Here is a 26,399-nt window from a genome sequence, read left to right as displayed (position 1 = left end):
GACATGTTTGTTACTTTTTGCTTAAAACGTAAATAGAATTACCAAAAGGCAACAGAACAGATGACTGCAGGTGAAGTGTGAGTTGTCAAGCAACAGGTTTGCAAGCGCAAGGTTTTATGAATTCCATTTTCTGCCTTTGTAAACAGGTCTACTTTTAGTATATATCCTACGCACTGTTTTATAAATGAGATCCCTGGACTCAGTCCATAACTGCTGCAAAATTTGCTAATAGATGCACTGTATGATTGTTTGTGTGATTGGGTGAATGTAAAACTGTACTGTAAGGAGTTTTGAGTGGTCATCAAGACTAGAAAATCACTATATAAATACAAAACCATTTACCATTTAAATTTGACCAATCACAGACAGGGACAAGTTTGACTGACAGCAACAACGAGAATCAAACTGTTGAATAATAAAAATATGAGTAAAAACAAATCCTGCTTCATAGACCCCAGAACCTGAAACAACCGAAGAATCAGTTGTTTCCAGTGTTGATAACACCCACCCACTTAGTTCCACTGACAAAACATTACATCAGTTATTAAATAGTTATTATAATATTGTTTATAGTTATTAGTTATTTTTAAAGTAACATAAAGTTAGTATATAGTTTTCATATAAATATAAATTATGAATATTATCAAGTTAACATATTGTCAACATGTACTTATTGTATAGTATATATGTGCTGCTTAAAACAATGAAGGGAACACATCACAGTGTAAAGTTCAACTTAGAAGAACCAGTGGTTCTGAACCAGTAGTTCTGAACCAGTGGTTCTGAACCAGTTTCTCTGATCTGGTGCAAATCAAAGTAACACCAGGTGAAATGGAGGCAGAAGCAGGACGAGTTCTTAACGTGGTGTCCACAGACAGCTGCTCTCTGCTCCTCCTCCCTGACTCCTTCTAGTTCTGGGTTCTGCTCCTCCTCACTGATGGTAGCATGAGGAGCTACCTGCTTCTCCATCAGGCAGCACAGATAGTCCAGCTCCTCCAGGAGGACACATCCATACCTTTGGTCACAAGAAGGTTTGTGTCTCAAGAGCCTGGAGGAGACACCATTGGAGCTGGACAGAAGAAGAGCATCAACCCAGCAGCAGGACCAGTATCTCCTCCTTGACTCCATGAGGAGGCAGAGGGGCCGAGGTCCTCTACTGGGACCTGAGCCCACAGCTCCATTCACCAGAGAACACCAGGACCAGCAGTTTGACCACTGGAGCCTTGTTCTCCTCACAGATGGTTACACTGAGCACATGTGACAGGTGTGAACGAGCCTGGAGATGCCGTGGTGAACGTGATGCTGCTGTAACATCATCTATGACCAGTTTGGTGGATCAGTTCAGGTCTGAGGAGGCAGATCCTGGGAGGGTCACACCTTCATGTCATAGCCATTGTGCACTGGGCCCTGGACTCCTCCGGGTCAGTGGCCCCTTGGTTCCTCCTGTTACATTGACTGACCCTCACGTTCCTCTGACCTAAGAGCACCCATTGGTCGTCTTGTTTCGCTGCATCGGACGCCACCAAGTCCGTCCACAGTCCAGGAGGTGATGATCCAGGTCCAGGAGGTGATGATCCAGGTCTGGGAGGAGAACCCCCAGGACTCCATCCTGCGAAACCTCAGAGGCATCATGTCCAGATGTCGTCAGGAGAACATGCCGGCAGGAGGAGGCCACACCCACTGAGTCACATGATGACTTGATGAAATTCACACCAGTTGAATCAGCCTGTGGTTTCAGTTTGTTACTGGGATGTTAAGTGTGGTTTTGAATCCAGTCCTCAGTCGGTGGATGGTTTTAGTTTCCATTGTTTGTTGTTACGTCATTTTGTTCTCAACCAATTATACAATGTTTATCAGTAAAGATTTTCAACTTGAATAATTTGTTAATCATGGTCTGATGTGTGTTTTATGTGTTCCCTTAATTTGTTGAACAGTGTGTGTTAGTTTATACTAACGTCTCTGGAGTCCACTGCTGCGTACATGATCTCCATCCAGCCTTTGAATGTGGCCTGAAAGAGACAGATTTTATTCAGAACAATTTATGAATTTATTATTTGATTATATATATACTGATTGTTAATCTTCTGAGATCATTGACTATCTGGTTTAAATTTTTGATTATTTGAGTATAAATATTGATAATCTGAGTTGATTTCATACAAGGAACTCGTAGTGTTTATGTGACATAACGTGTTGGCTGACCACTTGCAGCAGCGACAGGTAGCCCATTCCCACATTGTCGTAGTTGACCTTTAAGTTCTTCCAGCGCGCGTCATTGAAGTTTGCGTTGATCAGTGCGAGACACTCAGTCTTGTTATTGACGTCATCAGGATGAAACCTCTCTGATGAAGTTTCGTTGAAACAGTAATAAAACTTTCCTGCAAACATATTTACTCCCATGATGCTGAAGATTAACCAGAAGATCAAACAGACGAGAAGAACATTAAAGATCGACGGGATCGCTCCGACCAGAGCATTCACCACCACCTAGAGACAGAGAGGTAAATAAACAAGTTGTTACGTGAAGACAAACAATACGAAACTGGATTAAAAATAAATATAATAATAAAATGAAATGAAAAGGTTTAAACATTATTGAAACTAATTCAAAATTAAAAAAAAAACTAAAAAGACAGTCTTTAGAAAAAACTAGAATTACAGCACTTTGGTTGTTAGCCTCCACCAACCAGTGCAATTTCTGTATTCAAAAGAATTCTCTTAAGTCGTTTCGAAGATATCGCATAAACGAGGAAAGAAATGTTCCCTTGTGAGGTCATAGTGACTTTGACCTGTAGCCACCGAATTCCATTCGAGTCAACCTTATGTCCAAGTGAATATTTGTACCACATTTGAGGAAATTCATTTGAGGCATTCTTGAGATATCGCATTCCCGAGAATGGGACAGACGGATAACACGAAAAAAATCAGTTAAAGAAAGTAAATCTGAACCAGATGATGTTTGAACCTCAAACGTTGTAGCTCAACGATGTTAATGAAATGTTGAGCAGAGTGACAGGTCCACCTCTGATGCCTGTGTCTGTCTTTATGTCAAGGTTTAAAGTGCCTGTCTCACCCTCATCCCCTCAAAGCGGGACAGGGCCCTCAAGGGCCTCAGAGCTCTAAGAGTCCTGAGAGACTTAATGGCTCCCAGGTCTGAGTATCCCAGGATGTTTGCTGTCAGTGATACCAGAGATACCTGCAAGACATAACACACCTGGTGACATACCGCAGATGACCACTTGATAATTGCATCAGTATGTTTATTGATCCTGTTCTTACATCTACGATTACGAAGTCCAGCCAACACCATGCGTTGGTAAAGTAGGTCTTGAATCCATATGCGATCCACTTGAGAAACATCTCGATTACAAACACGTAGGTGAACACCTGGTCTGCATATTCCAGGACCATCTTTATCACCCGACGCTGCTCCAAGTAAATGTCCTCGAATGCCTGTTCACGATGAGACAACGGTTATCGCCCTTAATTCTCAGGGTCGGGGTTAGGTCACATGGAAACAAAGATCATTGATTATCGTTCAACTAAAAAAAATCTGTCTTTATGTAACTTGACAGTTACAAAAAAAAACAGCTGACTGTTGCTAGGGGAAAAGATGTGAGCATGAATGTTTTCATGCTCCAGTAATATTATGTGGTATTTCCTGTCGTATTTGTCATGACATTCCTTAAAGGTTTTTGTTTTACTTCCTGCTCTTGGTAGTTGTATGTATGAGTTTTGAATAACAGTGTTTTTCTCATTCTCTGAGCATGTGGTTTTTATTTTGTCATTTTCTTTATGTTCCATACATTTTTGGTCATTGCTTCTTTCAGCCTTTCATTGTTGACATTAAAGTATCTTCACTGCATCTACCTGCATTCATGTGTCCTGTATTCATCATGTCAGTACAAACTGAATACTTTATTTAATTGGACGATGACGTTATCCTCTCAGAATTTGACCTGGGAGGTATCGAGGGGTAGGAACTCATCTTCCCAACAGGCTTTGACTATTTCACCAGCTTCCTTCTCACACTGGAACATACCTGTAACGTCACCGTGTGAGGTGACCTACCTTGACTTCCTGAAGAGACCTGCTCCAAACTACAGAGGCTGCACCCTCATCACCTGGCCTCTTTTTCTTTGTGATTTTATTTTCTTTGTTTTAAGATGACATGATGCCTGAAAAACTTTGAATAAAGATTTAAACTGTGTAGGTTTTTTCCACTCAGGTTTTTTTTGTTTGAAATGTCGTTTTTTTAGATTTTGTGTTATTATATCCACATTGTCGTCTTTGTGTTTATTGAAGATTTATCAAGCTTATTTCAGAGTTGAATTGTTGAAAAACATCTCACCTTGGTAACGCATGGCAGCCATGTTAGTAGTCAGTTTGTAGTCGACTGTTAGCTATTGAAGCCATGTTGTCTTCACAAGTTAGTAATCACACTGTACACATTCCTGAGAACCAACAAGATCAGTCACGTGACCAGATCGAAGAGACCAACCAACTCCAGGAGAAGTTAAGAGTATTTAAAAATATATATATATTTTAACATTCTTTTGAACAGATACAATAAAAAAAACACATGAATTCACACAATTAGTGATCAATAATTATATTTACCAGCGCTCCACTGCTCAGCAGAATCATGAAGATGATGAAAGTCTCAAAGTAGTTGTGTTCTACGATGGAGAAACATGTTCTCCTGAAGTTAGACCAAACCCTACCTCTGCCCTGGGAAGGGTCTATTTCTAGGAACGGACATCTATGATAGCACTCTGAAATATAAAAACACATGATTTATCTGAATCAGTCAATCACAGGGCATGTGTGTGTGTGTGTCTGTGTGTGTGTGTGTGTGTTCATACTGGTGGTACAACAGTCCTCAGGTGTGTTTGACTCATGATCTTGATCATCTTCATCCTCTTTGATATCCGGAACTGTCTTTACTGTGCTGCAGAACGATGACTCGTCACACTGAACAGATTAAATACATGTTATACCCAATACAATAACATAAAGAAATGAATCATAATAAAAATTATAATCGTTGTTATCTCAAAATAAAAGAGCCACTCCTGTTCTTCAATTTGTCTCTTGGCTAAGAACAAGCTGTCCACCCCACCATAATAGTCATTATGACTTATAATATTCACAAGTCTGTAATCATTTGGGCCACACAACTTAATTACTTATTAAATATGGGCTATACAAATGCAATTTGATTGATTGATTGACTACAGAACTGTTGTCCTGACTTCAGTGGTAATTAAGTGTTTTGAGCACTTGGTCCTGTCCCACCTCAAAGACATTGCCAACCCCCTGCTAGACCTCATGAGGAAACAGGTCTCTGACCCCCAGAACCATCAGCACCAGATCACCCCAAATGTTTTGTCATTTTTCCTTTGTTCTTCTCCCTGTACACAGACACCTCCAGTCACCAGTACGTCAAGCTCCTGAAGTTCCACACAATATCACTCCATCAGACTTATCTATGGCTGGGACGAGTCTGCTTACAGCTGGGAGATCGACCAACCTGTGACCTGATGCGCCAAAAACAACCTGGTGTGCCGAGTTCAGAAACAGCCAAGTCCCTCCATCAACCTGTGAGACTCTCCAGCGGACACGGTGGAGTCAAGACCAAGACCTGAAGTGGGAGCTGAACATTTAGTCTCCGTCACCACATCCAGCAGAGGATGTACCACCTGCAGCAGCTGAGAGACTCACCCTGCCGAAGTCGATGAATGCGAACTTCAACACTGCCATCATTGAGTCTATCCTCACCTCATTCATCATCATATGGTTCACTGCAGCTACAGCCAAGGACCGGGCAAGACTGCAGCAGAGAAGGTGCTCGGCTGCAACCTGCTATCTCTCCAGGACTCTGAGGCGTGCAGGTAAGATTGTGGCCGACCCCTCCCACCCTGGACATGGACTCTTCAAACCATTTCCCTCGGGCAGAAGGCTCATGACCTAAACCTTATGCCACAAAAAAACCTCGCCTCATCACTCACTCCCGCTCCTGTGATCACATCATTCCTAAAGTTAAGAATTATTATTATTATTATTATTATATTTCTAGTGACATTACGAGTAAACTCGTCTGTTTAATCTGAGTCTTGCCAAACACCCACCACTGTTGGACACAGGTGTTGATTAGGGGAGAGCGGGGTAATGTGAGACACCCCCTGTATCTAGGCAACGGAACACATTTGTGGTCATGTAACAATTATGTTTTCAAGCCCCTCCCATCCCCCCCTTGCCATGAAGGAGAAGTTGGTGCTGGTGCTGTGGAAAGTATGTTTTTTCACAAAGATTTGATTTTTGCAAGTAAAAGTAAATTTTCTTGCGTTGGACTTAATCAATTGTTGTGTCAAACCAAATTGAATCAGGTAGAAAAACTTATGTCATACACAGAGGTGTAAAGTAATGAATTACATTTACTCATGTTACTGTAATTGAACAGTTTTTTTGTGTAATTTGTAATTTTTTGAGTAGCTTTTGAAATGTGTAATTTAACTTTTACTTAAGTAGATTTTGACTGAAGTACTGTACTTCGCTACATTGGAAATTACATCCGTTACTGAGTAAAAAAAACAAATAGTTCAACACGCAAGGCAATTCTCACTGCAGTGGTAGATGCTGCATAGAGTGGGTGACGTTCCCTCACGTGCACGTTCAACATATGAAAACTGATCGTAAAGTTCACTGTTCGCGAAAAATATGCCCGACATGCACAACACTGCACAGGGAGCCACTGCAGAGCGGCTGCAGAGCGGCGGGTTCCGACCCCTGGCTACGCCGAAAGAGCGATTTGTTTACTGCTCTGCAGTTAAAGACATGCAGACGTCAAAGCATTAGTTCAGCTAGGATATTAGTTCCGCCTCGCATTTTCCCCTCCCGGTCGCATGCACATGTTATGCCCCCACGCAGTTTGGGAAGCACTGCATTACACAGTAATGCAAGACTGCATTTCTTTTCAAATAAACACAACAACGATCACAACGACCTGGTGCAAGCATTTGATTTAGACAGCGTCTCTCAGGAGAAGGAAAACATTCCGTAACGTTTTAGCTAGACCTCAGATAATATGAACGTGTTCAACGTCCAAATTCATTATTTGTCATTAAGTTTCCTTCAGTTCAGCGTTCTCATAAAAATGAACGTGTTCATTGAACACGTTCATGCAGAACACTGCCTGAAACTCAACACTGGCCTACCTGCCTCTGCCTCTGTGCTGGATGCTGTTCACTGCAGAGGCCGGATGAGCTCTACTCACCTTGAAAATCAGCTGCTGCTCAAACTCAACAAGAAGTTTGTAGACTAGTGCTCTGGAGGTGGACCAGAGTTTAACCAAAAGTTCAAATATACAGTGGGACAGCGGCATCTTAACTTTTTATTTTAGCTGTCGTGGTTCATGTCTTGACATGTCCTCCCAAATGTTCTTAAATGCTGTTTTGCCATGTTTAATGTTTGACATGTTTAATGTCATTGCACTTATATTTGTAAAGCTTCTCCTTTAATAAAAAATTAAAAATTACTGTTATTGGATTTGATTTATGACCCTTGTCCCTTTTTGCACTGTATAGGAGCAGCCCCTATCAAGTTGTTGGAAGTAACTAAGTAACTTTTTCTTAAAGTACATTTTAAATTAACTACTTTTTACTTGTACTTGAGTAAAATTTCAGTAATTTTTACACCTCTGGTCATACATGTTGGTGAACTTCCAACATATAAAACCATGTGATTGATGCTAGCTGAAGATTAGCCTGAATTGCTAAGAGATGTTTTTTCTAAAATGGTGGCTGTGAAGCACAAGTTAAGTTTAGTCTTAAACATATTTTAGTGTTATATTACATTATATATGTTTATTTTTAATGTCATAAACATTGTAGAAATGCAATCATGCCAGGAAACTATACACCAGGAAGACGACCTGGGGCCAAACACTCCTCACAGAGATGGAGAGTGCAGCCGCTGAGGTCATGAAGGAAAGAAGTCCTTAAGAAAAGCTGAAAGGGATAGAAATATTGATAAGACAACCCTCAACTAGCTGACCAGTTCCATGGTCTTGCTCCAGTTACCGTGAACTGGCATTTGAATATGCAGAGAAAAACAATATCCCTGTCCCTGCCAATTGGACAGAGACACAATGTGCAGGTAAGCTAGAGATCACATGAATCATAATAATCATAAATGTGCTTAATTGACCAATCCCCATGATTCTGTTACTAGTCTGATATTAGTTTTGGAATGTGTGGTTGTCAATCTAGCTGTCAGGATTTTAACTATTACAACATGTGTTGTTATGGTAGTTTTAAAGTGGAAAAAGTAAGTGGACCACTTTACCCTGTAGCTGGGGTAGTGTGAGACACAAGACCACTTTTTTTTAAACAATCATATTTTCACTGCCCTTTGTCCTGAAGACATTCTGATCATTTCTATTTCTAGAAAACATCCTGAATTAATAGGAAATGTGTAAATTTGACTGATATATCATTTGAGCTCGCCTAGAGGGGAGCAAATGTAAAAAATGTCCCACATTACCCTGCTCTCCCCTACAACAGCAATATTCAAAAGTTTTGAAAAACCTCGTCGCTCCTCATCGGATTAAATGTCCTACACAGAAAACTTGATAGTTTCCGTTGTAGAAACAACACATATTTAAACCGGTTCAAGTCTCCTGTGTCTCCGAGCTCCATGTAAACATGCCTGCGGTGACACACCACATGTTTGAGCAGCGGAGACTTCCAGCCCAGAGACACATTCTTTATCGGGGACATGATGTGTCCATACCATGACTGCAATTTAGCTGACACTTCATTTTTATTGAACAGGTGTACCTCCCCTCCCATCCCCTCATCGTACCCCACCACACTCCTCTCACCTTCCCATCCTCCCATCGCTTCATCTGGGGACGCATTCAAATAACAAACTTCACTGGTCAGAAAACACTGTGTACCTGAACAGGAAGGGACAGGGCAGGAGTGTTTTTCTGAGGCTCAGGTATTTGAACGGGTGCATTAGGCTGCTATGGATGTAATGTTATGGTTAGGGTCAGTAGTGGCCTGTGTCATATTCTTTGCTCTGGTGTTCGGGAGTTGGCATCACGAGCTGTGGCACCAACAAACAGCTCTGAGGGGGAGATGGATCTGTGTGGAGGCCATGACTGAGAAGAGTGGAAAACTAAAAGCCATCATGGCCGAGCCCTCTCTTCTCCTCTCTGCTGAGCTGAGGCAGCTCCGACTCATCCAGCCTCAAAGCACCTGCTCCTCTGTGCCATCAGACATCACCTTCAGTCAAAATACTGACAACTATATTTCAGGAAAGAAATGCTGCACATTTTGCCCTCTGTATATTACAAAGAATGAACAAATTGCACAATAACATAACCGTATCCCCCTCTCTATATTGCAAAACAATGTTTATACAGACTTGTGTATGTATACCATTAGTTCTACATTATTGTATATAATATTTCTATTTTTATTTCTATATCCATATTTCCCCTTGCACTGCAACTGTCATGTATTGATTGGACTAAAACATGTTGGTATGTGTGCTTAAAACATAATGACAGGCTTAGATTGATGATGCCTGTCTTTTGGACTCTCAGACATTCTCAGAGAGTCCTCAAAACGGTTATTTTATTTACTCACTACCTTTTGGGTATGACCTTTGACCTAGGGGATTGTTTCTGACCAGCTGATGAATGGATTCAGATGGAATGACTTTTGATTAAACTTATCTTAGTCCTCAGACACAAAAATGTGCCGTTATAGTCAGAAATCCCATGTGGGATGTGTTTAACCTGAAGTCATGGGTGGAACCAAACTCCCGTAATATGTGTGCTTTCGACCACTGCAAGTGAGATTTCACTATTGGCTGTGTGTTACACTGAAAGTACTGGGTCCTCGGAATCCTTCCTTCATCATCAACAACTTCTACAACATCATCAACCTCTCGGCTGCATCAAATATACAATACAACTTTCTGGTGTTATTTGCGGATTTCCTATAGAACATTGAGCAAACATAAATTTACTTGGGAATGGTTTTCTTTCTCTTCCTCGTCACCCTCCTCATCTTCACTTTCAGATGTCTCAGATTCCGACTCTGCCTTGGCAATGGGCACCCTCACATTGTCATGATTACAGCTGAGGCTGTTTATCTCTGACAGTTGTTGGTCTGAAGTCACAGAGGTTAAAGGTAAAATCTCCTTTGAGATCTTGTTATCATCTTCACCATCAACTCCTGTAAAGTAATTATAAAAAGTCTACGTCATTTTTTTAAACACCTGGACCAAAAAATAAACGTTAATGTTAAACTACAACAAACATAAATGGATGAAAAATTCATAAAAGTTCCTGGTCTGGTAAACTTAACCCTACCGATTTGTTCTTGTTCATGGTTCTTCTTCCCCATCAGAGTCCTGATATGCTCCACAATCCTAGACCTTGTCCAGGACACAGCCCTGTTAATCCGATTCATTGCAATCTGCAAATTGTTTTCTCCTTCATCTTCTGGAGCTGCCAGATTATCTCCACTGAAAGAGCTAAGCAGCAGGGCCAGGAACAGATTCAGGACCTGAAACCAGACCAGGAAAATATTCAGGCCCTGAAACCAGACCTGGAAGCAATTCAGTACCTCAGGTTAACTTACCGCTTGCAGTGACTCACCACTAGGTTTCCGAGGACCATGACCATCATAAAGACAATCAGACACATGGCCTGACCTGAGACCTCCATGCAGTCCCACATGGTCTCGATCCACTCTCCACACAGGACTCTAAAGATGATGAGGAATGCGTGGAAAAAGTCGTTCATGTGCCAACGAGGAAGTTCACAGTCCTCCGCGATGCGACAGACACAATCTTTGTAGTTCTTCCCAAACAGCTGCATACCGACGACGGCAAAGATGAAAACAATGATCGCTAGAACCAGGGTCAGGTTCCCCAGAGCCCCCACAGAGTTCCCGATGATCTTAATCAGCATGTTGAGGGTTGGCCACGACTTGGCCAGCTTAAAGACTCGCATCTGGACACAAGACAGGGAGCAAAACAAGTGAGAGCAGGGTGAGGAGATAAGAACAAAGACAGGTAACGATGAAATCCCACTGACCAATCGGAATGAGCGCAGCACAGACAGGCCCTGAACATCAGCCAGTCCGAGCTCCGCCAGACTCATTGTGACAATGATGCTGTCAAAGATGTTCCAGCCCACCTGTTTCCATGACAGCAGAGAAGACACTCATGAACATGTTAACAGTTGCCACTCAGCATCACTAAGCCGAACAGACAGGAAGTCTGACCTGAAAGTAGTAATATGGGTCCATGGCCAGAAGTTTGAAGACCATCTCAGCTGTGAAGATCCCTGTGAAAACCTGTAGCATCAGAGGTCAACAGGGTGACTCTGATATCATGACTCTGGTGACTGATGAAACCTGCTGCCTTCAAACAGCTGTGGTTATGTGATGCGCAATGTCAGGACTTTTCTTCACTCACCAGGTTCCCGATGCTCAGCAGCTCCTCAAACTCCTCCGTCATTGGATAATGCTCCAAGGCCATGAAGACCGTGTTGAGAACGATGCACATGGTGATGCCGAGGTCAACAAACGGGTCCATGACGATGGTGTGGAGCCGCTGTTTCAGCCACCTCCAGCAGCTGCAGCAGTTCCACTTCAAGAAGACATCAGCGAAGGCATACCAACACACGGGACACGGCCTCTGGTCATCCTCAAAATCTGAAATATGATAACGTTTGAAAGTCTTATCCTAACTCAAGAGTAACTTGACCTCCGGACTTGATGAAACATGAGGTTCATCAATTATCTTTGTTCCCACCATCACTCAGGGTTCTGTGCTACATTCCCTCCATCATAATCTACACTGTGGTGACTGATGGGAAAATAAAAGTCAACAATTACAACCAAACAAGCAACAAAGAAAAAAACAAAAAAAACACAAACAAAGATCTAGAGTTCTAAAGAGTTTGATTCAAGGATCTAACAGACAGTGTGTGTTTGTGTGTGCGGTACCTTCTATGGCAGTGTGGTCTTGATCATGACTCTGCGTTGCATTTGGGTTGTGTGATTCTGAAAGCACCGCAATGCAGGCCGCCTCCTGCAACAACAGTGTTAATAAAAGTGATATTTACATTGTATCTCTGTTGTATCAATGTTGTATCTATGTTGAGTCTTTTTATGTTTCAATGTGTTTCACTCTTCATTCATGTTGTTTGTGTTAGTCCGTCAGCTCTGACGACCTCGTCTCTCTTCTTCAGCGCTTCCACGATCTCAGCGTACTCCTCCTCTTTGCGTTTTGCCTCAGAAAGCGTGGCCTTATTCTGCTCAGCGTACGCCATTGCAACCACCGCCAGGATCAGGTTAATGAGGTAAAACGAGCCCAGGAAGATGACGAACACAAAGAAGATCATGTAGATTTTACCTGCTGCTCTCAATGTCTGAAGAGAGAGAGACAGTTGAGATAGAGCAACAGGTGAGAGTTGTAACCAGGGATGACGACTCTCTAATCTGCACTGCTTACTTACCAGCATGAAGAGATTTTCCCAGAAGTCCTGGGTCATGAGTCTGAACAGAGCCAGAAATGCCCAACCAAACGAGTCATAGCTGGTGTAACCGTAGTTTGGATTTCTACCCGTTTTCAGACACATGAAACCCTCGGGACAGACCCTGATCACATCATCATGAATGACTATCATCATCACCTCATTCATATCCTAAAAATCTTCCTCATCAATATTATCAGTGTCACCACCATCACTATCATCATCATGGTAACGTACCCTGCATCAGAACTGTTTCCACAGAGCAGAGCATCCATGTTTCCAGGAAGGAAGTAATGATTTTCTGTCCGAAATAAAAAGACAAACATGAAGTACAAAAAATTTTTGATGAAAAAGGTTTTTTGTCAAGTCAATAATTCAGACCTGGGTTGTTGATATACTCATAGAAATCAAAGTAGCTGGTTCCTGTGTCATTGCCACAGGTTTGGTTGCTGAGGGTGATGTTACCAAGGTAAAAGGTTTTAGGATCAACATCAGAAGAGTTGCTCCTAAGCAACGGAGGTATCAGGACACATTTCTGTCTCAGGTTTCCCATGAAGAGCTGAAGACCGATCAGAGCAAAGACACTGAGGCAGAACACCGTCAGGATCATGACATCAGCAAGCTTCTTCACTGATTGGATGAGAGCTCCGACAATCGTCTTTAGACCTGAGGAGGGGGCAGGATAATACTCACCGACCAATCAGATAATGAAAAATCAACAACTAATCAAAAGAGACTGAAGGTGTGTTTGACTCGGACTTGGTCTGGCTGTGTCTGACCTGATATTACCGACATGACCTGTCAGCGGCTGTAAGGGAGAGTGAAACGATGCAGATGTCAAGTCTGACTTTTTGTTCTTCTTGTAACATCAGTGATTTTGCAGTGCTTGCTTTTTTCAATGCAAATAAAACAGATGTTTTGGAAATCCTTGTGTTTCTGAACAAATATCAATGAACATCAAAGTTGACTGAAACTTTGTTTCTGCTGAAAATTGCATGTCAGTGAAGCCTTCAGGCAAACAGAGCAGAGTTGTGAGAGAGAAGCAACTCCAAGCTGTAGCTGAAAGAGACGGTCTGACTGCAGCTGGCTTGCTCCTGCCATGTTTTAAAGTCACATGACCTGGTGACGTGCTGAATGAAGTCAGACAAAAATTCTAACCACCATGCATCACGTTAAGTCAGCGCTGCATCAAGTCAAAGACACCTTGAGCTGAACTTGAAACATTTACTTCAATTGTATTGAGTACTGCTGCAATGATGTTTATCCCTGATACTCCAAAGTGTTTTGTGGAACACTTCACCCCCCCTCCATCATAGCACAGAGTAGAGAATCAGTGAATTTTCACTTTTGTGTGAACAAGCTCTTTAAGGAAGTCAGAAGTTGTTAAATTCACCATAAAATGTTAATCACTAACTAACCAGGGATGACTGTGATGGTCTTCAGTGCTCGAAGAACTCTGAACGTTCGCAACGCAGAAACGTTTCCCAAATCTACGAACTCTGTCAGATATCTGAAACACAGACACGTCATCAAGACATCATCATCTTCATCATCACCATCATCATCACCAACACCACCATCATCTTCCTCATTATCACATAACCATCATCATCATGGGTGTGCTTCCGATCAGGAATGTTATTCTTGCTTACGCCATGCTGATGACCATGAAGTCGAGCCAGTTCCAGGGGTCTCTGAGGAAGGTGAAGTCTCCGACGCAGAATCCTCGTGACAAAACTTTGATTGTTGCCTCAAACGTGTAGATGAATGTAAACACGTATCTGTTACACAAAACAAAAACTTAAAATGTCAAAATATACTGTGTTTGCCTGTGTGTGTGTGTGTGTGCGTGTGTGTGTGTGTGTGTGGGGGGGGGGGGGTTGTGTGTGTGTGTGTGTGTAGGTGTGTATCTCACTCCACAGTCTTGCTCCAAGGCGGCGGATCACTCATCGTCATGAAAGCACAGTTTGTCATAATCGTCATCATGATGAATAAGCTGAATAAAGTTTTCTATTTTAAGGAACATGATCAGATGATAATTGATCAATATCCTGTTTGATCAATTCGTGGCACAGCTATCGATCCAGATACAATCAAAGTTATCTGTATATTCTTCAGGTGCAACAATGAAATCCCCCGGCACTGCTTCCTGGTTGGCTGATGGTGAATAGCTTTTGATTCTTTAAAAAAAAAATTCACTTTTTTTGTTAAAATGAAGAACACAGATGTGTGACACCACAAAGGATATGAATGGATGAGGATCCTAATGGCGAAGGTTCTCAAACGACTGAATGGACTAAGTAGGAAACAGGCGGGTTCAGCATTAAACCTGTAGATGATGTTTCCTCTACTGAGCACGATGAACGTCTGCAGACAGAGAACATACAAAAGAACTTTATTAAATCAACAAAACAAAAGCACTGTGAATGACTAAAGAAAAAACAACAGCTATGACTGTAACCTTTATGACCTCATCACATGATCTATCTCAACAGAAACCTTGTGTGATTGATAGAAGGGATCCAGATCCTCCAATGGGCTGTTGAGGAGCCCAGCGGGGGGTTCTCCATAGATGAATGGTAGGGTTTTCCCAGCCTCAAGGTCACTTGCTGGTTTAGGAAGATCTTCCTCCGCTACCTGTCAGTGAGAGAGGCTGCATATCAGAAACATTTCAGCTAATTCTGAGGCTCTTCTGTTTTTCCTAATCGCATCATGTGTCAGGTCCAAGAGGGTTAATGTCATCCAGCAGTCACATTTGTTCAATTATTCACATATCAATTTACAGTATAATGTTAAGTAAGTGTATTTATTTATTTATCATACCTCAATGTTTTTTTCCTTCCTTTTCTGATCCTCTTTCTCTTCAGCTTCATGTCGCTGTTGGATTTCCTCTAGTGAAGCAGGTGTAAAGCGTTTAAAGACTTCCACGCCAAGAGGGGGCAGCATAGGTGCCATCCTGACATTATGCAGCACTGCCTGAACCCCACCTTCGGAGAGCGACTGGACAGGAAACTACATAAAGACAGGAAGTTAAATATGAGACACAAAAAAATATATATATTTAAATTGAAACAAAGAAATAAAAGTGTAACCAACTAGGATATTAGTGAACAAGGTGAAAAAAAGGTTTCACAAACAAATAGCTATAAAACAAATGAATAAAACAGAAATGAAAATAAAATCAATCAATGCAGAAAATATAAAACCAATGAAGATATAACACACCTGAACAAATATATATAGCTACAAAAAGAAAAAACCTGAATATCAAAATTTTTCCAAATTTGCAAAGTTTCACAAAATAAATCTGCATTAATAGTATAAAACATTCAAATATTTAAACTTTAAGTGGAAAAAAATACACATTTTCAACAATAAATGTGAAGATTAATTAAAAGTTTAACATAACAAGTGTAGAACAATAAAACTTAAACATTAAAAGTTTAAAACATTAAAGTTTAGAGTGTGAAGATTTAGGTGAAAGGATATTTTGGCAGAATATAAAATAATCCCAGTGATTTTTTCAAATCATCATCCATAGATTTTTTTTGTATAGCCCATATTCAAAAATCACAATTTGTCTCAGAAGGCTTTAACAAGGTGAAACATCTTCTGTTCTTCACCCTCAACATAAGTCATGAAATAATGCAAAAAAACTTTTAACAGGTAAAGAAGGTAGAAACCTCAGAGACACGTGAGGATCCGTCTCCCAGGACGGACACTAGTGCAACAGATGCCATGTATAACAGAGAACATCAGTGTGTTTCAATTTAATTGTTCAAATTGTTGTTTTCTTTTCCCAAGAATTGGCCCTTTATACATAAATACTTCATACTTATTCTCTCTTGGCTCTCTTCGAAGGCGGTCGCATTTTTTCTCTCCCTCTCCTCCCCCTAACCTTCCCTGCTTGGCTACTTTCGTCTTGTCTTTTTTTGTCCTATACTTGAGACGCTCTCCGCACCGCTCTACGAAGTTAAAATCATGGATTTGATCAGTTGGTCTCTCAGCGCAATTGACACCATCTTCTCGACGAGGAACTTGGGTTCGGGGGAACCTGTCTGTCCTGCCGGGACTTTCGCAGCTGGTTACTCGATATACGCGTGGAAGAAGTGGCGTGTTGTGTGCCTAGCGGCCCTTTCCGTGGAGGACGTTGAAGACATCTACCTGTTCGGAACCATGATAACAGGCTTTCTGCTGATTGGATCAGGCGTTGACCTGCTTTATCGGAAAATAAATTAAACGGGGACAGCTGTCAAAAGCCCCCTAAGGCTGCCCCTCATGATTGATGATCGATTCGGAGATCTGTTGGAAAAATCGGTGAAAGTGGAGATAGAGTAGACGCGCAAATTGGAATGCGGCTACTTGCAAGTCCAAACAATCCCAATCTTATCTGTTTTCGGCCCCCCCAACCAGCACGGGCCTGGCCCAGGCCGTTGCTGGAACAACAACTGCCCTGAAGAGTGAGACTCTCTTGCACCCCCCCCCCCCCTTCCCACAGACACCTGTGGATTGTTGTCCCTGTCTCGGACCCTATCAAGGCTGTCTCCATGGCAATGACAATCTTGCGAACTGAGAATCTGTCTGATTGTGGCCTAGGGGAAGGCAACAACCCAGGCCTACTTATACACAAACCTTACACAAATACACACAAACATATAACACACAGATATGAATCCCCCACACCCCCCATCCCACGCCTTCGCCTGCTTCGTACCCCCAGTTTGACAGGCAGGTCTGTGACCAGCGCCTCGCGGCTGCAGGACCAGATAGCTGCTTGTCTGTGCTGGTTTACCTCCATCCTCCAACTGGCTGGGCTCAGAACACCCAGTCACTGGCATACCTCCATCCCCCCTCCCCATTGCAAGTCATGTTTAAAATGTATGTGCTTATGTGCTGAGGTGTTTTTTTCCTGTTCCCACACTGTACTCCTGTAGGAGCATAGTCTGGGGACTGTTTTTCTCTCCTCCCTCCCCTCATGTTATGCTGTAATCTTTCAACCTTCTTTCCATTTCGATGCCTCTGTACTTGTACTCTGTGTAATGACAACAAATTTGAATCCAATCCAATTCAATATTTACAAACTTTATATTTAAATCCTGTATATTTACTTACTTTATATCAACATACTATATATTTACATCAGAAGCAGTTCCTATATATGGAGGCAGCCATGTTTTTTCAGTAGCCCAGAATGGACAAATTAAATCTTTTGAGTTTCTATGACGACTGAAGCTATCACAGGTTCTCTGTCATGTTTGGAAGGGGGGGGGGGGTGGGGCGGGGGGTATTCAGCTGCAACTTGACCCTTCACCACTAGGTGTCACTACATTCTACATATTGAACCTTTAAAAGTACAACACATTAACGTTTTGTACATTAAATGTGTAAAAGTGTAACTGTAATGACAAACATACAAATTCAGATTCACAAGTCTGAGAAGTTTCCTGAAAAGTTCCCAGCAGTGTGCACACACACACACACACACACACACACACACACTTGTGTATGGTGCCAGATTTGACCCCACCCTATCCGTCACTATGGCAGCAGCTGTTGCAGGTCTTCAGTTTGACCCTCCAGTGTAAAGTTACAGAGTACGATGATCCAGCTCATTCCACCCCCCCTCCCCCCCACACACAGACTCTTTTACTAACCCTATCTTAGTGAGGACAGTCCCAATGCATTTGCCAGTATGGGTTATACTTAACAATCACAACCAAATGCCTGACCCTAACCCAAATGTAAACCTAACCCTAACCTAATAACAGAGTCTTAACCCTCACACAGCCCCTTGACAAAGTTCCTCACTTTCCAAAAATGCGTTGTTCCATTAGGTCTATGCTCAAAATGGTCCTCACAAATCGAATACGATACGTAAAAGTTCACACACACACAAACTCACACTTGATTCCTGTCTGTTTTCCCTGATGATGTTTTTCAGACTCATCTTCTCCTGATCAGGTCCAGATCTATATCCTCTCCAGGAGGAGGTGTGTGTGTGTGTGTGTGTGTATGTGAGTGTGTGTGATGAGGTCAGGTGGTGTTTAAAAGTTCTAAAATTTGTTTATTCTAAGTTCAGTTTTTGGAAAAGACAGTAACTATGAGTAATTATTGATTGTTTAGTTTTCTTGTTGATTGAATCTGATTCCTTACTGATGTTTTGACCTGAGGTCAGGGGGCAGGGTAAATAAAAAAGGGTGAGGCAAAACAAGAGGCGGGTGGTCATGTGTTAAATGCAACAGAATTTTTTTTTTTCAATTTTACTGATTGCCACTCACATGATTAGATCAGATATTTGTGATGGTGATGTCGAGGAAGACTATTAGGAAGAGGAGGAGGAATGTGTAGAGATAAAGTGAATGTGAGGACATCTGGTTTACATCATGATGATGAAGGTGATGCCATTGACACATATACACTGTAAACCCTGATGTCTCAGTACCTCATAGAGGCCACAGGAATCACTACAACACTAACAAAGCTATATATATATATATGGTCTGGTTTTCTGCAGCAGATCAACAGATCATCATTGAACTCCATGAATGTGAGAGTTTATTAAACAGATGAGGCTGATGAGGAGCGAGGGAACCCACAGACAGAGCAGAGAAGATTCTTAGCACTGATCTACAAAGTCAGTTCAATGTCAGGATTAGTATCAGAGCCTGCAGAATTTATTACAAACTAATTTTATTCACGTGCTGTTAATCTTTCTCAGCAGCCGACAGAGGCGAGTGAAATTCGCCTAAAACGCCTGTTTGAGGACACCCAAATTAAATTGAAAGCTGTTCTTGAACCATTTGTAGTACATGCATGGTCTTGGTCTCTTTTAAAAGGTAACATTCTGAATTTTCCCCCTTAACAGTCAGAATCACTCAAAGTACTACTGGCATGAGTAATAGCAGTTGGCACACAGTGAAGTAGAAGGTTTTTATTTTCGCCTGAATATTTTTGGTAAACAGATGCCTGCTGATGACTATAGCTGGGACTATGAGCTGGAAAACACAATGGGACCCTAGCATGAAGCCTTGACTAGCCCAAGTTCAAATTTGATAACAATACCAACGAAAATTAATGTTTGACAGATTTTTTCCTGAGGCCATGTCTAGGCGTTTTCCACAAAGGCCATTTGGAGACTCCAACGGACCCTTTGTAACCATGGTAACCAACCAGGCTAAAAAGGCTAATTTAACAATTAAAATCATACTTTTATATAAAGGAGACAAAACTGGTCATTAGGTAAGTGACCTCAACTTTTTTCTAATTTCTGGTCTGACTGACGCTGAACTGAGACGTTGATTGTACCGGCTGTGGTGATCGGATCTTGAAATGGTTTACATCAGTGGAATCAAAAGAATCTTAGCTTTCTAACGATATGTTGCATTAGTACTTAGCTGTACAACGCAGTACTTTACAGAAATATGTTTGACGCTGATCGATTAAAAGCACACCTGGCGGGTGTATCATGGCCCGAAAATACGGGACATGATAGCTTAAGCCGTTAATTAAATAAATGAATTGTCATTTCTGGTATGGAGCAGGCTAGCTCTGAAACACAAGTTACCATGGTGACTGAGCAGGAATTAACGAAAGCCAGAGTCATGGAACGGATCACATACTACTGATACTGAGAGAAAAGTCTCAGCAACACACATCCATGTGTATCTTTGAGTGCCTGTGTATTTTTGTGCAGATGCATAAATGGTGAATGGCATGTGTTGTAATAGGAATTTCAGTATTTGGGTAATGATTAATAGAAGAACAAACAAGATGTGTAGAAGTAGGAACAAATGGGTTCCTGTGAGTTTCAAGGTGATGCTCAGGGAACTGATCTAATGGCATCTCTCCTACAGTGTCACTTCACAAAGGGTTCACAGGGCGGGGTTTGTGTGTTGGGAAACTTTTGTGTGTTGTAAACGTAGATAGAGGATCGCTGAGACAGAAGTCTCACGCCAGGGGTCTGGGACAGAGATGGAGACAGGATTTCTGACCACTCTGTCAGGCACCAAGGAAGCTGGTTGGATACCTTTTGCTATCTTGGAGGGGGAGCTTGTCATGTATAAATGAATTGATTCTCCAGAGCTTTTTGCTCATTGTGTAATAGCTTTCTCATGGTTTGCATCTTGGGCCCATCTGCAGAACCCTAACCCTAACCCTTAAACTTACTGAGAGATAATTGTATAACTTTGTCCTTGAAATTTCCATGACAGTATTTATATAGCTATTATTTATACACTTCACAGTTTGGCTTTCCCTTCCAGTCATCCTCACATTCATAAAGTGCGTCTATGTGTAGCATTATCTCCATCATATACCAGTCATACACTGCCAGCACAGCCGTCAGGGGCAAGTTGGGTTTCAGTTTCTTGTCCAAGGACACTCCAGCCCGCAGAATGGGATAGACGGTGATCAAATCGCCAACCCTCTGGTTAGTGGATGAGCCGCTCTCTACCTCCTGAGCCACAGCTGGCACTCTGATCATGTGTGTGTGTGAATGTGCATCTGTGTGTTTGTGTATCAGTGTGATTGTATGTGTGTGTGTGTGTGTGTGTGTAACTCTAGATGGCAGAATGTTGTTGGAGTCATGCAGAGATGATCGGCATTTCCTCTCCCTCTCTGTCAGCTGGACTAAAATAAAACTATATATATGTGTGTGCGTGTGTGTAGAATTATACTGATATGATTCTGATCGATATATTGTTTGTTTATCTACATTTAATGCAAACTAATAAAATACAATATCCATGAGTGAAAAACTCAAAAGAAAAGTTTTGTGATGCACCATAACACAATTCATCTGTTTGTATGAAATTTGTTAATTAATTCAGTAAGAGTATATTAATTAGGCTCAATATTTTCAACCACAAACATACCAAAACATTACAAAACACTTAACCACCCTAACCAAACCTAAGTTAAACTACCTAAATTAACCTAACCATGCTCTCAGATGGTCCTGGATTTTTTAACGGCAGCGACTGAACCTGTTGTGAAATATGTATCATTTTAAAAATCAATAATTGATAAATCAAATTATGAAAGAGGTTCACACCTGTACTGAGGGTATATGAAAATTTAACCTGAGCTCAGTTTTTTTTTAAATCAATCAGATTTCTGTGGTGGATACATCTGATGGATAGAATAACCCAAAGCCTGTCCGATGTGATTTGCATTGTTAACCGCCCCTGTAAGGAGCTGTGCCATGGCTACCACAGTGACAAGGGCACTGTGAGGAAGCCAGGGGCCACGGCACAAGGATAATGTCTGACAATTTCTCTGAAGATTTCATCCTGGTACCTAACTTACTTATAGCACTTTGCAGTTTTGCTTAATTTTGAAGAAATTGTACTTTCTTGATTCTTGACGTCGTGGGTCTGTACCCTCGGGGTTGATTGCACCTATTGTAAGTCGCTTTGGATAAAAGCATCAGCTAAATGCAATGTAATGTAATAATGTAATGTAATGTAACAGCAGTCAGGGAACGGTTGGCTATGACATGGAGGTCTGTGTGACCCTTGCAGAATCTGCCTCCTCACACCATCACCGACCCACCACCAAAGTGGTGATAGCTGATGTTACAGCAGCATCACGTTCATTATGACTTCTCCAGACATTACATAACATTTCATTTAGTTGCTGCTTTTATCCAAAGCGACTTACAATAAGTGCATCAACTATGAGGGAAGAAACCCAGAACAAGAATCTAGAAAGTACAATTATCTTCGAAAAAAACAAACTCCAAAGTACTACATATAAGTGACTTATAAGTGCTACTAAATATGTATTTTTTTATTATTATGTATTTTTTTATTCAGGGTTTAGTCTGAAGAGATGTGTCTTTAGTCTGCAGTGGAAGATGTGTAGACTTTCTGTTCTGAATTCAATGTGTAGTGTGTTCAACCATGTAGGAGTCAGGACAGCAAACAGTTGTGATTTAGAGTGGCAGCTGTCCCTCGCAGTGAGGAGTAACCAGTCGATTGGCAGATGCAGAGCGGACTGGACTCTTTCACACCGGTAACATGTGCTTAGTGTGAACCTGCTCTGATCTGAAAATGTCTTAGTAATAAATGAAAAACTTCATCTATACTTTCTAAGATGAAACATCAGGTTCTTTTTTCCTGAAAATTCATTTTAGTGGAATCTATTTTCACTGTTATGCCAGTGTTCCTCTAAATATTACTGAAAACCATGATCAAATCAATCAATCAAATTTGATTTGTATAGCCCATATTCACAAATTACAATTCGTCTCATAGGGCTTTAACAGGGAGTGATGACTTTTCAAATCATTAAATCATTTGTCTGTTTGTGTGCAGTGAAAACAGTTTCCTAAATCGAAAGACAGATTAAACTGAGATGGGGTAAAGCTCAACTGGATTCCAGTTTGATCAAGTTTCATATGATGACTGTGTGAAATTAAATTCTGTGACAGTCGAGAGTCTGAGTAGTGTCTCATCCTGAGCTTTCGTCCAATCAGCTCAATCTGGGTAAGGATTAGTCACATTGTGACTGTCCAGATAAAATCCTGATGCCTGAAATCATTCTACATACACTTTGATTAATCAACACTTGAAAAGGTTGATCATTGAACAAACACTTCAACTGCTTCATAAACATTTATTCAAATAACCATATTATATTTTTTACTTATGGAAACAAACTTCAGCTTCAACCATCAAATGGTCAGCAAAGTTTCTCCAGAATCAGTGTGACTGATCAGTATATAGATCAATGTTTATCACCATCTGATGACTTAATGTTTATAAAATATTTATTTGATGTCGATAAAAATATATAATTTTCAGACAGTCATCTTTTAAGAAACCGAAGTGATGAAACTGATCGTCTTCTAAACAGTTTTAAAATGAAAAAGTACTTGTCATTTGACTAAATTATTAAAAACACGAAACATTTAATCAGACGTATTTTTTTAATGAGGTAAAGTCCCTTGTTGTAAAATAAAGCAAACAACGGGAGTTGCCTGTCGATTAATTGAATGCCAGCTGACAAATTTTAGTTAAGATCTTTTTGCAGATGCTAAGCTAACTGTTAGCTTCACTGTCATCACTGCTGTAACACATATATATTCAGTAGTCACATATATGTGATAATCCACCAATCTTCCTGGGTCACGACCCATCACATCATAAAATACCTGCCAAGCTAAGCTGAAGGTAGCAATGTGATAATCATTTCCTTAATTACATATTGACACTCACACTTACTCATATGCATTCCCATTTATATATATATATATATATATATATATAGCGGTATATTGTCATGTAAACTCACATATAATAAAAAATAGTTAGCTACATCATTACAGATTCACACAGTTAATCAATCACAGGAACATTTGATGGTTCACACTGACCTGTTTCTGTTGTATCTTCCCAAAATATTCACATAAACATCAGAGTGTAAGAAACCTGTCTGTCCACCTGTCTGTCTCTCACTATAAGTGTCTGTCTCTATTCCACTCGTGTTTGCTGGCCTCGCCTTCGTTGCCTGCTGGACTGAAACATGAGAGGTCAGATAGAGTGTCATCTCAAACCCGCACACATTCACACACACTTGTTCCCACCAGTACTATTCATTAAACTCCCTTATACCTAAGTTAAGTGGGTATTGGAAAACCAAGTTGACTCGTAAATGGTAAATATAAGCAGTTAGAATTTATATTATAGGAGAGTGATACAGAACAAGCAAAATAAGTGGTATATGCACAATTATATAAAATCAAAATAGGGAAAGATAGGATAACATCTGACGACTGGGCAGTTGAAATCTTAGCCAAAGGCAATGCAATGGCCCACGCACATCCTCTATACTCTCCATTTTCACATATCCCCAATAAGGGTTAGGGTTAGGTGAAGACGATAATATCCAGGACTTGACTTAACAGGACCACTGTAGTGCACGGATCTTCCAAGGACCTCTGGTGGTGCTCCTAAGCTGATAATAATACGGTTATAACACGCTGAAAATACAGATACGTGGACTATTTACAATAAAGAAGCTGAATATAAAGATATCGAACAGTAATAACGCATGTATTATGCTATTTCACTCCACTCGTCCGAGGGAGGGTTCGTGGCTTAGTCAGGTAAGTATAAGTCAATTTTGATTTAGTCTGGAAGCCCTGTCGCGACGTTTCGAAACGTTTGTTTCTTCTTCAGGCGAGGGCAGGTAAGTATGTCAATTAGTCATGTAACAGCCACGGTGGGTCTCTGTGAGAGCTTGTTTCCCTGATCCTTCTCCGGTAGACCATTGTGCCTGTCTGAGACTGGATAAGGCATCGCACTCATTTTTATATCCACTCTAGCTCCTCCCCTTTGCTGAATTTCCTGGTTCCTTGGCTCCATCACAGATTCCCATTATACTCTCCAATTTAAGTGTGCAACCAACTACTATAGCATTTATATTTTATTGGATCCAGATCACAAGCTCCAGTAACGTATGTTTTGGGGATTTCCTGTCCTCTACATATACCATTTTATACCAAGTTGGGTGGGGTATTTCAGGGTATTTATTGCCTTCCTTCAAGGTTAGGGTTAGGATAAGGAATGAAAGCACATTGGAGTAGAGTTAGGTTTAGAACATCTATCTCGATGACTCCCCCCCGCTTCACCCGACGACTGGGAAGTTTGGACTAGGGAGTCAAAGGGTTAGGGTTAGGGTTAGGGTTAGGGTTAGAGTTCAGGGTTCATGAGTATGGTTTATTTGCACTGGCCTATTGATCTTAAAGTGGTGGCAAGGTTGGAGGAGCTCCGCTCCCTCTAACGGGGGACCAGGGTATGATCCCCAGGCAGAGCACGTCTGCAAGGACCATGGGACAGAGAAAGGATGAATACGGTTGCTGCCTGGGTTGGAGTATTTGTTGGGCGTCATTCTGTCTAAATTTTATGGAGGAAAATTAAATTAAAAAACTAAGTAGACCTGGTTGGGCATTAATTTTATCTATGAAGGTGGTATTTTAATACTGGAGTAACATAGACTAATGAAAAATGGGGATTTATGGAAACAAAATTGTAAAATGAATAATGGTGTAGTGGCAGAGATGACGCCCCTGGCTCAGAGAATCCTAGTTCGATTCCCCCCGAGGCATGTGTGTTAAAGTGGTGCCTTGGGGGGCCTGAGTGGACCCAGGCAGCACGGCTGGTTGTAGAGGGAAAAAAAACAAAAGGGGGGAGGGGGAAAGGGGAAAACACGGGGGAGCTGATAAGAAAGACTACATGAGAGGGAAATTTAAACTGATTGTCGGGTGGGTGTCCTGTGAGTGTACTTAATTGTCATTGAGGCCTGTTGGCGTGATTGTACCTAATTTAAAAATCCATAATTTTTCTGTCCTCTTTCTCTGCCCAATGGTCCAATGGTCTTCTGATTCTAGACCAGAGATTATAAGATTATTGACGGAGTGGAGCTGAAAATGGTTAATGAGGGGGGTGGTTAACTTGCCTTCCCCAATGTTATATATGTGTTGTTTTAATCGGGTGAGTATGGAGTGTTTTGTTTCCCCGATATAATGTTTATTGCAGGTGGTGCATGTAATGATGTAAATGACGTTGGTGGTGTGGAGTGTAAATGTACCTAATGTGGGGAATGCTGTATTGCTGTGAGGGTTTGAAATAAATTTTCTGTTTTTATAGTGTGTGTGGTATTGTGTTTGTGTTGGTGGTTTGTTATCAGAGTATTTTGACCTTATTAGTAAACTGTGGAGGTTTTTGTTTTTCCTGTAAGCTGATATGATGACGTGATTTTGGAAAGCCGGCTGTAGGGTTTGAGTATGAATGAAGTTCTGTTTGATGATGTTATGTAAACCTTTGATTCTATG

At 41.2% G+C, this 26,399-nt stretch overlaps 1 protein-coding gene across 3 annotated transcripts in view; it reads right to left on the bottom strand.

Moving 5' to 3' along the window:
- Positions 1-24,077, bottom strand: part of scn4ab (sodium channel, voltage-gated, type IV, alpha, b) — a 28,335-nt gene extending 4,258 nt beyond the window's left edge. The window contains exons 1-24 of one of the 3 annotated variants that reach the window (XM_062408414.1): positions 23,940-24,077; positions 15,386-15,574; positions 15,062-15,199; positions 14,811-14,929; positions 14,478-14,567; positions 14,215-14,343; positions 13,981-14,072; positions 12,944-13,228; positions 12,800-12,863; positions 12,545-12,686; positions 12,260-12,457; positions 12,033-12,117; positions 11,500-11,738; positions 11,307-11,378; positions 11,117-11,218; positions 10,676-11,032; positions 10,388-10,583; positions 10,042-10,250; positions 4,866-4,974; positions 4,621-4,775; positions 3,280-3,453; positions 3,074-3,196; positions 2,203-2,487; positions 1,956-2,009 (exon numbers count right to left, since the gene is read on the bottom strand). In XM_062408414.1, coding sequence (XP_062264398.1) covers positions 1,956-2,009; positions 2,203-2,487; positions 3,074-3,196; positions 3,280-3,453; positions 4,621-4,775; positions 4,866-4,974; positions 10,042-10,250; positions 10,388-10,583; positions 10,676-11,032; positions 11,117-11,218; positions 11,307-11,378; positions 11,500-11,738; positions 12,033-12,117; positions 12,260-12,457; positions 12,545-12,686; positions 12,800-12,863; positions 12,944-13,228; positions 13,981-14,072; positions 14,215-14,343; positions 14,478-14,567; positions 14,811-14,929; positions 15,062-15,199; positions 15,386-15,517 — 3,549 coding nt within the window. In that variant the 5' untranslated portion in view covers positions 15,518-15,574; positions 23,940-24,077. Of the gene's footprint in view, positions 1-1,955; positions 2,010-2,202; positions 2,488-3,073; positions 3,197-3,279; positions 3,454-4,620; positions 4,776-4,865; positions 4,975-10,041; positions 10,251-10,387; positions 10,584-10,675; positions 11,033-11,116; positions 11,219-11,306; positions 11,379-11,499; positions 11,739-12,032; positions 12,118-12,259; positions 12,458-12,544; positions 12,687-12,799; positions 12,864-12,943; positions 13,229-13,980; positions 14,073-14,214; positions 14,344-14,477; positions 14,636-14,810; positions 14,930-15,061; positions 15,200-15,385; positions 15,575-23,939 lie in introns of those variants that run through there. The other 2 variants (XM_062408413.1, XM_062408412.1) reach the window with 2 other exon arrangements.
- Positions 24,078-26,399: the final 2,322 nt, after the last annotated feature.

This window comes from Platichthys flesus, chromosome 16 (assembly GCF_949316205.1).
Source record: "Platichthys flesus chromosome 16, fPlaFle2.1, whole genome shotgun sequence".
Taxonomy (NCBI): Eukaryota; Metazoa; Chordata; class Actinopteri; order Pleuronectiformes; family Pleuronectidae; genus Platichthys; species Platichthys flesus.
This window is presented reverse-complemented; position numbering and strand designations above follow the sequence as displayed.